General features: G+C 45.8%; 1 protein-coding gene across 2 annotated transcripts; it reads right to left on the bottom strand.

The window, feature by feature from the left end:
• Positions 1 to 1,553: 1,553 nt before the first annotated feature.
• On the bottom strand, positions 1,554 to 13,875 carry RHOU (ras homolog family member U). Of its 2 annotated transcripts, XR_010114813.1 has the most exons (4): positions 13,319 to 13,875; positions 10,483 to 10,541; positions 3,445 to 4,936; positions 1,554 to 1,745 (listed from the first exon to the last, which is right to left on the bottom strand). XR_010114813.1 is itself a non-coding variant. In XM_055234394.2 (3 exons), exons 1-3 carry the CDS (start codon positions 13,578 to 13,580, stop codon positions 4,481 to 4,483), a joined length of 777 nt encoding a protein of 258 aa, XP_055090369.1. In that variant the 5' UTR covers positions 13,581 to 13,875; the 3' UTR covers positions 1,554 to 4,480. The 2 variants fall into 2 exon arrangements, 1 of the variants encoding a protein (XP_055090369.1); XM_055234394.2 differs by having other exon boundaries at positions 1,554 to 4,936.
• Positions 13,876 to 15,795: the final 1,920 nt, after the last annotated feature.

Genomic DNA, 15,795 nt, shown 5'->3' with positions numbered 1-15,795 from the left:
CCACAGGGACCTGAGCTGATGGACTGAGGGTCCTGCTGTGAAGGAAATTAAAGGAATCATTGAAAGGGGTCTATTAGGAAGACCATGCAGAGTGAGCATTTACTGAGTGCTTACTGTGTGCCAGTGCTTTACATCCATAAACTCATTTGATCAGAGGATGAAAGCATCAGCTGATTGGGTAGGTGCCATGCTTATCCACTTGAGAGGTTAGAAAGTTGTTTAGACTCAGAAGGGGTAAAAGGTTAAGTAGCTTAAGGAATCAGAACCAGTAAGCGGCAGAGCCAGAATTCAAGCCCAAGCAGCCTGACTCCTCCCCATGTCCCTGGTTGCCACCATCACCTCCCATTATCACCATCCTGACATCATCTCCCTATCTCTCTCTGCACTCCTTTTATCTTTTTCAGACTGGCCTCTGGGACATACCAGGTGTCCTTCTGCCTTGGAGCCTTTGAACCTTCTTTCTTTTTAGAACACTTTTCTCCCAGATGCTTCTCATTCCTTCACTCCCTTCGAATCCATAAATGCCTTGGTGAAGCACATGGTCACCTCCCCTACAGTGGCTGGATGCTCATTCCATGTGTCCCAGGAAGGCCCGGCCAGGACATGGGAGACAGACTGGGACTGGGTGTGGAGAAACCTCTGAGTCCCTCTGGGCTGGGGTCAGCTGCCTTGTGGAGGCCAGGAAACCAGTGCCTGGGGTGCTTTTGGCACTCCCCAGCCATGTGTGGAATTAGGTGGTACAGTAGTTTCAGTTGCATGCCATGCAGTCTTCTCATTCATTGTGGCTGAACATCTGGTGGGTACTCATAAAAGTTATATCATGGCCTATGCAGTGCCATGTGGAGCAAAGTGGATGGCTCCATCCTTCATGGGATGACCTTGAGGCTGGAGGGTGAAAGCAAGAAGACTTCCAGCCCCTCAGAATAGTCGTCTCCCCAGGGTCCCATTTCCCGACACCCTCAGTAAAAGGACTGATCCTCACAGCATGATGGGAAGACTGACTGACTTCAAGAACCTGAAGAAATCACACAGAACACAGCAGCACCTCTCGGCACCCTCAGGACCTGGGAACCCTGGTCTTCAGCTCTACAGCTGGTAAGGGCTCACGGTGCCTTTGACTCTAACCTCTTTCATGGTGATTTACAGATCTTGGATGTCTCCTCTGCACATTCAGGATTCAGATAGCCTGATGAGAAAGGCAGTACTGTTTCCAGGTGAGGAAACTGAGGCTCAGATCGCTGGCTGTCTCAGCTTCATCTCACACTAGTGCTTCTCTGAGCCTGGACTCTTGGCTCCAAGAATAGTGCTCCCTCCAACACACTGGGACATCAGCACACAATCTGTGAGGAACATGTAGTCAGCGGGTGCTTATTGTCAGACGGTGGCTCCAGAATTCGAAAACCCCATGCTGAATGAATAAGCGCTTCAAATTGGTTGGAGATGCATTCCCAAAACACCTCTCAGTATAAGCCACGATGCTTCCCAACTAGTGCTGCTTCAAGATGTGGCTAAACACCTCCAACAAAATTCTTTGATAGAAAAGGCAAGAGCCATTATATCCATAAGTCAGGATTTATTTCATACCATCTCATTTATAGCATTTTCAAGCACAACATTCTGCTCAACATCATTTACACTTGAAAACAGAAAAGCACAACTTGGTAAGGCACCAGGTTACGATAGTCTGGAGAGAAGGCCTTGCTCCCATTTTGGCTTGTGTAATACCTGGGTAGTTTCTCTTGAGTCTGTCAAGCAGAGAACAAGGTTATAAAAGGTCCATTTATACATACATGGTAACAAGAGATAACAAACAGTTTTGAAGTATGCCGTATTTTTAAATTATAATGGTGGCCTACACTTGTAGTTCAGCCAAAGTGGCATTCTCTAAAGCAAAATTCTTATAAAATCTTCTCTGCAATACCAAGCTGCAAGTTTAACAATTTTTTAGCTTTGAAGTGAATCAACTTTATATTTAACTCAAACACATACTTTAAAAACATTTTCGGCCCCAAACTCTATGTTCACGAAGAAATAAAAATGGAGGAAAATCTCAAGTATAATCGTACCTTTACTATTCTATAAAATGCAGCAATATATTTTAAAAACTGTTGCATTTAAAGGTCAACCCACTAGATTTTTAACACTAACAGTCCAAGGTGTTATCAACCCCAGTTAAAATTCAACTGTATAAAGCTTTCAGAACTGGGCCACACAGGTGTACTTCACTAAGCACTTTCTACCCGTGGCCTAAAGGCAGGAGGTGTGGAAGTCCCCTCCAGGGAGACCAACTGCAGCCCCATACACTGTCACATGCATAAAACTTCTTTCAAGTTTTGTGTTCTATCTTAAAAATGAATTTGCACTATACTCCATGCCATTTACTTTAATATAAAAATAGTGTTTCAAATCGCTTACCAGTTAAATAACTCATGTTCCCTCCCACACCTCCAGACACCAGACAGGCAGCGCCCAGCCTGGGAAGCCTAGCTTTCCACAGATAGGTAAGCCAGGCACGGCAAGATGAGACTGTATTCAATTAGGTCTATTTTAAGCATTTCCACAAATCATTTTATTCCTTCAGGTTGTAACTAAATGCTTCAGGAAACTATGACCGACATCAATTCCAATGTGTTGAATAATCAATAGTTAACAGTCTATGTATTTTAGTGGTTTAAAGACTAATCTTTTGTTAAACAAAGAAATTTGTTAATTTTATTTACTAACAGGAATAAATAGAACCCCTAACCTAAAGTATAACCTGATCTTTTACTTTTTCTATAGAAAAACACAAAGTGGATTTCTTTTTAATATAAAAAAGACAACACAAAACCCACAGAAAAATAAAACTCTTCTATCTAAGTGGCTTTACAGACTTCCCTCGTTAGTCGTGGATGTGACTTTGGTGGCTCTGGGTCACCCACCGCAAGCCCGACACTGCAACTGAGTGTTTAGGCTGCCTTGTGGTGTCTCAGAAGCATCCCTACCAGAGTAAAGACTATTCTCCTGAGACGGCACTTTTTTCTCCAGAAGATTCAGCCCTAACAGCTGCCACCTTGAAGGATGTATTTCACTGTCACAGGAAGCAGCCAAGCATGGGGGCCATGGTCCCGGCATGCACCTGGCTGGCTACATGCCCCGCCCCTCAGGAGTCCTCAGAGTCCACTGCTGCTACTGCCCTGAAAGCCATCTGTGGCTTTAACTGGTTGTTTTAACAGGTTTCAAGAGATTTTTTTTAATTTTTTGTTTAGATTTAAGATGTCCTCAAAAATGTATATATTAAGATACACTTAAAAACATGCTCTGAATATAATAAAACAGATGTTGGTTCAAAAAAGGGTCAACAAGAAGAGGAAGCCAAGCTTCCTAGCATCTGTTTTTGTGGCCATGCTTTTCCCCATTAACTGTGTGAAATTCTGAATCAACAGCAAATACAGCCATACAGACCTATGTATCTGTGTGCATGAGTGTGCATGGGTGTGCACACAGAGAAGTACATCTTGGCTGACTTAAGAAAAAATGATCTCTGTTGTGTCCCACAAACACTTGCTGTTGGCCTTTCAAGAGTATTCACCTCCCTGCCGAAGAGACAGCTTGAGTATGGAAGTTTAAAAATAATCCAGATAGGTGCTCCCTGTTGCCCTCGTTACCTAGGATTGAGGCAGCTTGGTGCACGTATTACAGTACCGAAAGCAAATGTCACTTTCTGATCTCCACAGGAATCACTCCCTAAAACATGAGGACTACTGACCAACACTTGCTTTCCTCCGCATAGCACTTTGTCTATGTTCATATGTGTCAACACAACTGGTCTAGGAAAGAAAAGTCCCAATAAGCAAGTTTCCTTTTTTGTCTACAGAGTGCCATACAGTCAGTGGGATGTTTTCTGTTGGTTGTTTTTAAATCATAAGCAACTGGGTATTAGCAATTGACAAAAGTGACTGGTTTGAGGTTTTGTAGGCAGAGCTCTCTCATTTTTTTTCTCAGATTTTCGCTCCTTAAAAAAAAAAGGCATGGTTTGCATGGAGTTTCAAAGCTAAGAACTGTTGTTACCATGGTTGACCTGTGTACATAATGCAATGTGCATTAAGTAGCCCTTAATCAAGAGAGGGTTAACCATAGCATTCCTCCCTTTTGCTCTTCTGTACATTATAATGTAGCAGAACTTCATTCTTGACATCCAGATTAGAGGTGTCTTCCTCATATCAGATATAAATTAACCAGAGGTCTAGAACTCTAAATTTCCAGAGATGTGAAAAATGTTTAATTTACTTCAAAAATATCTTGCATAAGTATCTCATCCCTAAGCTCAAACAAGAAGGAAATTAAAGGCAAGAAAGAATACATAAAATTGAGGGCTCCTCCTATAATACATATACACACACTCTTGATATAGGCTCTGCGCAGTAAAAGTTGTTTCAGCTAATATAGCTTCTAATATCGATTTCATCTGAAAATAGCCTTTCTGGGTGTCTTGCCAGCATCATACGAAACAGCAGTACTTCTTCCACCAGGACTTGGAGAGGTTTTTCATTTTATCTGGAGTCCTGCTTTTAGACTTCTTTGGCTGTTGCTGAGTGTCCGAGTATTGAATGCCAGCGACGATGGCTGCATCAAAGACCTCTTTGAGGTTTTTTTGAGTCAAGGCTGAACACTCGATGTAGGAGGCGGCTTTGATTTCCTCAGCGCACAGCTTAGCCGCCTCTTCAGGCACTGGCTTTTCTTTGCATTTGTCCAACTCAATGAGGACTTTGACGTCTTCTCTGAGATCTGACTGCGTTCCAACTAGGATGATGGGGGCTTTAGGACAGTGGCATCGAATCTCCGGCACCCATTTCTCACTGACATTCTGGAAGGATGAGGGGCTCACGACACTGAAGCAGAGCAGGAAGATGTCTGTGTTGGTGTAGCAGAGAGGCCTCAGCTTGTCAAATTCATCCTGCGACCAAGCAAAGTACCCAAAAGTTATGTTTTCATGAATTCTCCTCAGTAAAAAGATCATCTTCACATTTTTCATGAAAGGGTCTGGCAGGTGATAGAAGACCCACTGGTTCTAGAAGGAAGAGCCAGCATCCTTGAAACGATCCTACTGTTTACCCAAGCGGGGCCAGCGCACCAGCGAAGGTGTGGCAGCCGTCTGCTTTCAGGGCCAGCTATGGTCTGAACACTGCCAAACACGTTCAACGTGTTCATCAACACTCAAGACCTACTTACAGCTTAACACAGAAAAAGTGCTCAAAGCAGGTGGGTTCTAGAAATAAAATGGACTTAAGCCTTCAGCTAAGTGTAACCCAAACTTACTCTCAACTCTTGGTACTTAGCTACTTTTCTAAAATTCAGACCACACCCTATTGATCCTCAACACTCCCACTCAACCCCAGTCTATGAACACAGCTCGTCTCTTTACCAATCCAGCCCTGCCTTTCTCCACAACAGCTCTGAGTGATGCCGATTTCATCCCATCTGCACGGTGCACATGCTCTGCCCACACTATACACAGCAACGCAGAGTAATGCTAATCAGACTCAAGGCCAGACCAGAAATGGAGTTGAGGACCTTTGTCAGTCCACTGTCATCAGTGACTCAGAAAACTTGTGCTTCTCAATGCCACTTATAGACACTGGTTAATACATCCTCATTTTGGCTGTATCTTCTCCTCCTCCCTCCTTCCTTCATTTTCTCCTACTTCCTTTATCCTTGCCAATACCCATGGCCTCCAGGTACAGTGCTTTGAACAGGTAAGAACTGGAGACTAGGCACACCCACCTTACCCTTAAAGTATAGAGAAGTGGATAGGATAAGTTAGAGTTGATTACAAATAAACCAACGGTTGTGCTGCCAATGCTCTCCCACGGTCATCCACTTAACAGACACACTGAACATCACCTACACTCAAGGCACAGTGGCAGACGAGGGGATTTGGTTGTGAACAGACAGATGTTGGTCTCCAAATTGCCATTTCTTTATAGAAAACATCCTATAGTTTCCTGTAGCACCATATTCAGCTAAGTGAAAACTTTTGCTCAAGTCTTTTGTAGAAAAATATTTACTCTTTCCTATTTAAAATGTTTATCTTTTGGTGCCAACCATCCTCAGGTGCAAATAATTTCCCAATGACAAGAAAAAGTTCAATGCCATTCATGTTTTTCATTACTCAATTGACACACTCCGATTATTTACCAAGTACTATTTGCATCTACATTATACTCCATCCGTGGCTTTTTTCTCTTGGTATAAAAGAAACCTGTAACTTATTTGAATGCACTTTCTTAATTTGAGGCTCCATGTTTCAATTACGGGAGGACAACCAACGAACTAATCACATTAAAGTCAACCAGCTAAAATGCTCAGCAATCAATATGGTATTTCAGAATGTCACTTGTGAGGCTTCTGTAAGCGAAAGTTGAAAAAGAATGACTTAGCCAAATGTGGTGGCACGTGCCTATAGTCAACAGTTACTTGGGAAGCTGAGGCAGGCAGATCACTTGAGCCCTGGAGTTTGAGACTAGCCTGGGTGACATAGCAAGACCCCTCTCTCTAAAAAAAATTTTTAAAAAGAAAAAGAATGACTTAAGTTTCTTCATGCCAACTTTGTGATGAATAAATAAACACAGAAACACAGCCAGGTAGACTATGGCTCAGTCATGAAGATCTTTTAATGGAATGCTCCCTCTGTTCTTAGAGGGCCTCAAAGAAAGAAGCATAAAACTGAGACCAGTATTAAGGCAGCCCCCTCAGGTAGCTGCACCCCTGGCTGTGCCCTGGTATCTGGGGTTGCATTACTGAGAAAAATAAAGGCAAGCACAAGGGCTGGGCCTTCTGAGTGGGCTTTGGAAAGCTATCTCCCCAGATCTCTTGGGATTCTGGCTAAGGGGCTTGAGAAATAAAACAGAAATTAGACCCTCCTGCTCAGCGCCTGAACAGAAACCTTAGATATCTGATGAAATAACGCAATACACACGTGCAATGAGGACAACTGGAATGCACCCTTAAGAAAAGGCATTCTGAGGCCAAGCAATTTGCATGTGCTTGCCAGGTCTGTGGTACAGACACTGCACAGGAGTCTGATCAGGGTGGGCGGGGCAGAGAAACGAGACTGGATTCTACATCCCTCTGGTCTAGCTGCAACTTGATTTTTTTTTTTTTCAGTGTAAGATTTTTCCAAGTACCTTATGGGTCAAAAGGCTGAAGAATTTTCAGCTTCTATTGGCAATTCTCCAGTGAACTACTCCTATTTCAGCAATACTTTTTTCTCTTATGCCAAAGTATGTTTTTTCAAGTCTCCAGTCTGTCTCTGATCAATCTGCCCTTGAGTGAGACTGTAAGACCAGTGTTAAAAACTCCTTTTGACATCTTATAGACTCGCCTACCCTCCCTAACAAGAAAAGCCAAAAGTACAAGAAGTGATTTCTTCAGCATGTAGAGCCATCCATACTCTGCTCCCAACAACTTCTGTGGGAAACCCACACTCCAGCTCCACAGCCCCAAGTTCCAGCCTATCTGTGCTCACATTGACTCTCCAGGCATCTGAAGCGGAGGTCAGTGGAGTCACTTAACCCTCAAGGCTCTTATGTCAACTGCCTAGAAGAGGTATGTGTTCCTTCCTCCATAAGGAAACTTGGCAGGTATCACAGCAAGTCCCCTAAAATGTATTTTATCAGATCAGGACTAGGGAGAGTAGAAAAGAACTATCACTTTGACCACCTTGGCTAGTAGTCTAAACGAAGACTAATTTATAAACGGGGGATCAGGAAAACAAAAACAAAAACAACTGACTTATCTTACCAGCAGTGTATTTTTCATAGTTTTTGAAGTTGGTTTTCTATAAATTTTTAGACAGTGGTCTTATTCATTATTTAATTGGGTATACTCTTCTAACCAGTACACAAAGGTTAAGAAATAGTAAATCTCATTGAAAATATTGCTGAGAGGCCAGAAGAATAATTTCCAAATAAACTGAAACTTACAAATGTAGCACCAAAACCTTCGTTTTTCCCTAATTATAAACTTTTTTGTGCAAAAATACTTTTAAAGTGATGCTTGTGCTTCCCTGATTTTTAAACAGGAACAATTTAACTCTTCCTTGATGATTCAGGGTCATTTTTGCAAAGTTTTTCTGGTAAAATTCCTATTTGCCTTTCAAAACTGTGCTCAGGGTTTTTCTGCCAGGCCCAATCAGCCTGCACCTCTAAGCCTGAGCCTCTTTTCTTCCCTTTGCTTGCTCCTTCACAAGCTTCCATTTGTCTTCCCTCTACACTGTAAGTCTATTAAGGGGCAGGCCCACGACTTATGTTTGTACCCCCACCACCTGGTCCTCCTCTGGTTCATCCATTCTAAAACCACGAGATTAAGCCCTGCTATCTGCCAGGCACTATGCTGGGCACTGGGCATAAAACCCCAGCTCAAGAAGCTGCATCCTGCTCGAAGAGCCAACACTTATGGGGAGCCCAGAGGACAGTGATATTTGAGTGACATCCTGGGGCAGGTAGGTGCACCGAGCTTCTGCTCCACCCCGTAAGGCTCCCTGCTAACTGTGCCTTTGGACTTCCTGTATTTTCCTGACTTCCGTCTTACCCTCAGGGTCTGACTTCAGCAAGTCAGATGGCTATGTTTACTGAAATGTTGCTCTGCCCGTGTTTTATTTTTTTTGAGACAGAATCTCACTCTGTCACCCAGGCTGCAGGGCAGTGATGCAATCTCGGCTCACTGCAACCTCCACCTCCCGGGTTCAAGCAACTCTCTGCCTCAGGCTCCTGAGTAGCTGGGATTACAGGTGCCCGCCACCACACCCAGCTAATTTTTGTATTTTTAGTAGAGACGGGGTTTCACCATCTTGGCCAGGCTGGTCTTGAACTCCTGACCTCGTGATCCACCCATCTCAGCCTCCCAAAGTGCTGGGATTACAGGCGTGAGTCATCGCACCCGGCCACCCATGTTTTAAAACTCAGAAAACCTGACCCCCTGGTAGGCAAAGCATTCTCACTTCATACAAAGAAAAGAAGCTCGAATTATAAATACCACCATGGCATTCAGAAAGATTCAGTGCTAGAAGTGCCTGACTGTATTCTTTGATTTTTCTTTTTTTTTTTTTTTTTCCCAAGAGACAGGATCTTGCTCTGTCGCCCAGGCTGGAGTGCAGTGGCACCATCATAGCTCACTACAGCCTCAAACTCCTGGGTTCAAGCGATCGTCTCACCTCAGCCTCCTGAGTGGCTGGTGGCTGGGACTACAGGCAGTGCCACCACACCAGGCTAATTTTTTTATTTTGTAGAGATGATGTCTTGCTATGCTACCCAGGCTGGTCTCAAATTCCTGGCCTCATGCAATCCTCCCACCTCAGCCTCCCAAACAGCACGAGCCACCACACCCAGCCTGACTTTTGTTTTCTACAGACAATACAATACAGACAGTGCTTGGTTTTTCCAAGCTGAAGTGCTCCCAAGCTATGGCCTGCACCAGCCCGGTGTTCCTTGGAGATCAAGGCTTCCCGGTCTTATGTCATCTTGAGGTTTAAAAAATAAGATCTGTCCTCAGCTCTGAATCTGCTATCCCAGAGTAGGTGAGCAACTTGGAAGCTCTGGCTTAGATGAGGCTCCGGGGGGCAGTGGAAAGCCAATGCCTTCATAAACACAGATAGTCATGCGATGGCACCTCAGAAAGTGAAGGGGGCACTTTCACCTGCCTATAAAGTACCCCCGGAACTTTGCTGAACTCTAGAACACACTAGAGAGACAAGCTCATTAACTATCACTTTGCCAAAATCAAGTACCCCTGGGTGTTTCCAAGGCACAGCCTGACTTCAATGACTCTAGTACCTACCAAGGGGGTTTCTTCTGGGGAACACAAAGAGGGAACCCTACACTCCCTGGCTATTTCCTCCAAGTACCCGGCCCTCGAAACAAGAACCAGCGTTCACAATTTGGATAGAATAAGCCCAGTTAGTTCATCCCTCCAGCTTAAGTCTGCTCTGACAAATGTATCTGTGCTTCAAGGGATGGGGCTGGTCCTAGCGAGTCAAACCATAGCTCAGGAAGGGAAATATTAACCCTTAATGATGTAAATTCCATCTTTCTCTTGAGCAAATTTCTTAAATATCTGACTCACTGGCCTTTAATAAAACGATCATAAGATATCACTAACTTAGTTTGGGAAATGACAACAAAGCATCACTGACATTTTTTCATAAAAACCAGGGAGCAAGCAATAGAAACTCCTACAAGAGCTGTTCTTGACACTGCTTCCTCCCTTGCCTGGCTACGCAGCTGGGCCAAACCCTGCTTTATTAGTTTGGAGGCATCTTCCTCTGCTTCCTGCCCGCCAACACCTGGCCCCTGCCCACCCTCAGAGAGGGGCCAACAGCAGGGGTGGGTCCACTTCATGAGGCTTTAGAATGACCCAGTTACTGACTGAGAGAATCAAAGGTTATTTGGAAATCTTTAAAAGGCTGTTTCCTTTCCCAGCACTGAGCTGTAACATGATACTGACCTGTCCGGCAGTGTCACAGAGTTGGAGTCTCACAGGCCGCCCATCCACAGACACCACCGCTTAAAAACAAAACCAAAATGACAATCAGCAGATGTCTTTTAACCCCTTTCGGAATACTAATAGTTTTAGCTTTCACTATCATTCTCACTCCAAACCCCTCTGCTCCTATTCTAGGTCCTCTAATGAATTAAAGGCTAGCCGAAAACAAGGAGGCCCTGTGGAGGCATTTTTGTATACAAACCCAGGCCTGGCAAGTCACTCCATTGCCATGAACCAGGCAACAAATCCCCGAACCCTTTGATGGTGCCCCTAGAAAGGCCTATGCTTTTCTCCCAGTCCTAGAAGATTTATTTTCCTGTCACATTTGTTTCAAAGGACCTACAAACAACACTGGGGGTAAATGGGAAACAACCCTGCAGTTTTAAATCAGTGGAAAACCTCACAAATAATTCTGTTTTCCCTTGGGAAAGGTTCCCCAACTTCAGGATTTATCATAAAATTCTAGTGTGTTTTGAGAACATGTGCAAACACAGGCTGCCCACATTGTCCTGTTTAAAAAATGAGGGCACTCCTTATCTCTATGTCAGGTCAAAAGGAGGATTAAAAAAGAAAAAAGAAAGCCATGCCCACCTTTCCACTAGGATCCGGGGACTCGGGGAGTGTGGAGATGCCTGCAGCAGGACATGTTGTCGAGGTTTCTATTTTTTTTTTTTTTTTTTATTATACTTTAGGGTTTTAGGGTACATGTGCACAATGTGCAGATTTGTTACATATGTATCCATGTGCCATGTTGATTTCCTGCACCCATTAACTCGTCATTTAGCATTAGGTGTATCTCCTAATGCTGTCCTTCCCCCCTCCCTCCACCCCACAACAGTCCCCGGAGCGTGATGTTCCCCTTCCTGTGTCCATGAGTTCTCATTGTTCAATTCCCACCTATGAGTGAGAACATGGGGTGTTTGGTTTTTTGTCCTTGCGATAGTTTACTGAGAATGATGTTTTCCAGTTTTATCCATGTCCCTACAAAGGACACGAACTCATCATTTTTTATGGCTGCATAGTATTCCATGGTGTATATGTGCCACATTTTCTTAATCCAGTCTATCGTTGTTGGACATTTGGGTTGGTTCCAACTCTTTGCTATTGTGAATAGTGCCGCAATAAACATACGTGTGCATGTGTCTTTATAGCAGCATGATTTATAGTCCTTTGGGTATATACCCAGTAATGGGATGGCTGGGTCAAATGGTATTTCTAGTTCTAGATCCCTGAGGAATCACCACACTGACTTCCACAATGGTTGAACTAGTTTACAGTCCCACCAACAGTGTAAAAGTGTTCCTATTTCTCCACATCCTCTCCAGCACCTGTTGTTTCCTGATTTTTTAATGATGGCCATTCTAACTGGTGTGAGATGGTATCTCACTGTGGTTTTGATTTGCATTTCTCTGATGGCCAGTGATGAGGAGCATTTCTTCATGTGTTTTTTGGCTGCATAAATGTCTTCTTTTGAGAAGTGTCTGTTCATGTCCTAGGCAATACCATTCAGGACATAGGCGTGGGCAAGGACTTCATGTCTAAAACACCAAAAGCAATGGCAACAAAAGCCAAAATTGACAAATGGGATCTCATTAAACTAAAGAGCTTCTGCACAGCAAAAGAAACTATCATCAGAGTGAACAGGCAACCTACACAATGGGAGAAAATTTTTGCAACCTACTCATCTGACAAAGGGCTAATATCCAGAATCTACAATGAACTCAAACAAATTTACAAGAAAAAAACAAACAACCCCATCAAAAAGAGGTTTCTATTTTAATTAAGCAGTCAGTCTTGTCTCTTTCTACACAACTTTCTAATTGTTTCTAAATATTTATACTAGTCAGCTGCAGGGGTAGGGTGGGGGGAGGGGAAGAAACAATACCCTGCGGTGGGAACCCACCAGTACAGCACCCATTTCTCTAGGGTACCTTTGGGATGAAAGGAAGGTCAGAGAAGCAACTTTTTTTTAAGAAGCAAGACAGTTAAGTGTTTCATACTAGCTTCTGTGAATTTTAACTTTTTCTTAAATTTCAAAAAGACCTGAATACCAAGATAGAGAATTCCTTTCTCTTTGTATCTACCAAGGGAAATGACATCCCACCCGGTACATAGGAGCTTTAAGTAGCTTAAAGGGATCCTGAAAAGATACCAACAATCAGAATCCGAGTCCAAGTGGGCAGGGAAGGTAGTGGGGCTCAGAAGAAAGAAATGGTGTTTACTCTCCAGGTTTCATCCAAACCTAAGCCTTCACGAGGGCCGCTCGCGCTTTTTCACTAAATCAAGTGTTTTCCCGGCGTCTCCGCGGCTCTTTAAAGTGGAGACGCCCCTTGTGAGCTGAGCCGCCTTTTAAAAGGAAAGGAGCGACGCTCAGGTAAAGGCACCTGCGCGTCACCTTCTGATTGAAACTCTGCAGCGGCGCCAGCGACGTCGCCCTCAGGAAACTTTGCTCTATGCAGCAAACTGACCGGGCACCCTGAACTCAACCTGTTTCACTCATGCTTATCTGTTGCTTAAATTGTGAGATTTTTTTTTCTTTTGGCAACGGCTCTGACTGCCCCTCCGCCCTCCTCTCTCCAAGCCCATTCCGCCGTGGTCCTTACGTGTTAGCTCTGTGCTTGCCCAGTCCCTGAGACTCAGGAAACGTCCTGCACTCCTCATTTGTCCGGCTTCCCAGCTGGAGCCGCGCCCGGGGCCCTGCAGCCCCCTTGGGAACCCCGCGACCCTCACGCCACCCTCCTTCCCCTGGGCGGACCGCGGCCACGCGCCCCCGGCCCCGGCCCCCCGGCCCGCTCACCGGAGAAGTTGTCGAAGGCAGTGGGGATGTACTCGGTGGGGTAGCCGTTGGTGGTGTAGCTCACCACCAGGCTCGTCTTGCCCACCGCGCCGTCGCCGACCAGCACGCACTTGACGCCGCGCCCCTCAGCACCCCCCGCGCGCCCCCGACCGCCCGGCTCCCCAGGCCCCCGTCCACCGCGTCCACCGCGCTCCCGACGCGGCGGCACCGGAGGCGCCTCGCAGCGGTCGGGGAACGCGGGGTCCCCCTGCTGCGGGGGCATCGATCCGCGAGCGCGGGCTTGCGGTCGCGGGCTAGCAGGGCCCGGCCCGACCGCTCCTCCGCCCCGGAGGGTTGCGGTAGGGAGAAGCTGTCACCGACAGCTGCGGGCGCGTCCCCGGCCCCGGAGAGTGGCGGTTCCGGGCCGCACGGCTGATAGACAAAGGCGGCCGGGGAGGGTCGTGGCTCCGCGCTCCGGCGGCGCCAGCCGCTCTGCCCTGCGCGATTGGAGGACAGCGGTCCGAGCGCCGTGGATCCCAAGCGCTCTGTCTCCGCCCGGCTTGCCGGCGACACGACGCGTGGGGGCCGGGCGGGCGGGCGGGGAGGGAAAAGAGGCGGGTCTGGCCGAGCGGCTAGATCCCCGCTCCAAGGCCACAGCGCCCCCCGCCTGCGCGCCGCGAGCCTGCACCCGCGCCCGAGGCGGCGCCGCGACCAGGCAGGCGGGGACTGCGAACACTGGCGCGGGAGGACCTGAAACACACGTTCCGGGGAACCCCGCGCACCCGGTCTGGGGAGCGGCGCCCGAAGGAGCCGGGCCAGCCTCGGCAGCCTCCTCCCCAGCTCCCGAGAGGGTGACCACCGCGCGACTGGCCCGGGAGGTTCCGCTTTCTGGCGCCCACGCGAGCCAGGAAGGCTGAGCCGCCTCCTATTCCTCTCCGTGGAGCCCCCGGCTGGCCACGGCTCCACCCAGGGGGAAAAATGAAGTGTCCTGGAGGTCTGTCCTGCAAATGAGATTGAATTAACAGACAGCTTTTTTCCTTAAGTCTAACTGCAGCTGATCGTGTGATTTTTCTCATTTTGAAGCAAAAGGATGCCAGCTCCATTGTGAATGCTCCTTTGACTTTCTCCTTCGGCATGCCGTGAACCTTTATACATGTATGCTCCAGAAAATTTTTTATAGCCCCAATTCCTTCATTTACTTAAAGGTAATTCGGAGACATTAATATGTCTAAAAAAATATTCCGTTTCCTTTTGATTCATTTCTCTCTCTGCCTTCCTTCTACATGTGATCAACAGTCCATTCAGAAAAAGGATGCCTTTTCTGGGCCAAGTCAGAATACCAACAGTCCTGGGGGTGTACAGTGTGGTGTGAGAAGGGCCACATATTATTAATACACATATTGATACTAGTGCTAGTAAAAATAACAATAAAAAGTACTGAACTTTCATAATGTGTCAGATACTGTTGTAAGCACTCTTCAAGAACTAATTCTTTTAATCTTAACATTATTTACATATGAGAACACCTGAGGCACAGAGATATTAAGTAACGTTTTGGGATTCCACAAGCTAGTAAGTGGCAGTGCCAGGATCCAAACCCAAATAGTCTAGCCCCAGAGCCTGAGTTTCTAACCAAAATCCTGGAGGCAAAAATAAGTCAGTATCATAAACGTAATCTCGAGCATATGGCCATGGTCAGAATGCAGAGATGGATTTATCAAGAAGTTAGAAGCTTGAATCCAGGACCCCTGACTTGCAAAGGACACTTTCACATTGCTGGGAGACCTACCAATGTGAACACATGGTAATATGTTTCTGTAAATTTTGAAAAAAAAAAAAGTATTTTGATCACCACCAGTTATGTTCACTGTCTTTTTTAACTCTAACATCCTCATATTGAGTGACTTTGAAGAGGCCATGAAGATTTTGGGGATCAGCCAAAGAAAGTGAAGTTGGGGAGACCCAAACAGGTTGTTTGAGTGTAATGGGATACAGAATCAGGATGAAGGTGAGATAAGGGGAATGTCAAGGATGCAAAATTTATGAAAAATTGAGCATTCAGAGGCAATAAAAAACAACAAATTTAGAGGACCCTTACTTTCAGGGTCAGGCAAGTGCCAATGTTAAGTTTTGAGCCTCAGGTACCTGCCTTGCCTCTTCCTAGCCCTGGCCGTGATGACAGGATATATTTTTTATGTGGTTTACAGTTCTCCTATGTAGATGTGTTGTTGCTAGCCATTCAGGTATAGGAATGGCTAACACTGACATACCTACGACCCTCTGTGAGAGTCACATTGGTGTCCTTAACTGTCTTACTTTCCCCAACACTAGAAGGGTTCCAGTAGCAAAAAAGTAGCAGAGCTTGAGATGGGCAGAGCTGGAAGCTAGTCTGGCAATTCTTTCCATCATAAAGCACCTAATATCGGCTGGTGCGGTGGCTCACGCCTGTAATCCCAACACTTTGGGAGGCTGAAGCAGTCAGACCGGTTGAGGCCACA

The sequence above is a fragment of the Symphalangus syndactylus genome, chromosome 19 (assembly GCF_028878055.3).
Source record: "Symphalangus syndactylus isolate Jambi chromosome 19, NHGRI_mSymSyn1-v2.1_pri, whole genome shotgun sequence".
In the NCBI taxonomy this organism is placed as follows: Eukaryota; Metazoa; Chordata; class Mammalia; order Primates; family Hylobatidae; genus Symphalangus; species Symphalangus syndactylus.
Note: the sequence above shows the minus strand (reverse complement) of the source record. Positions and strands in the feature narration are given on the sequence as shown.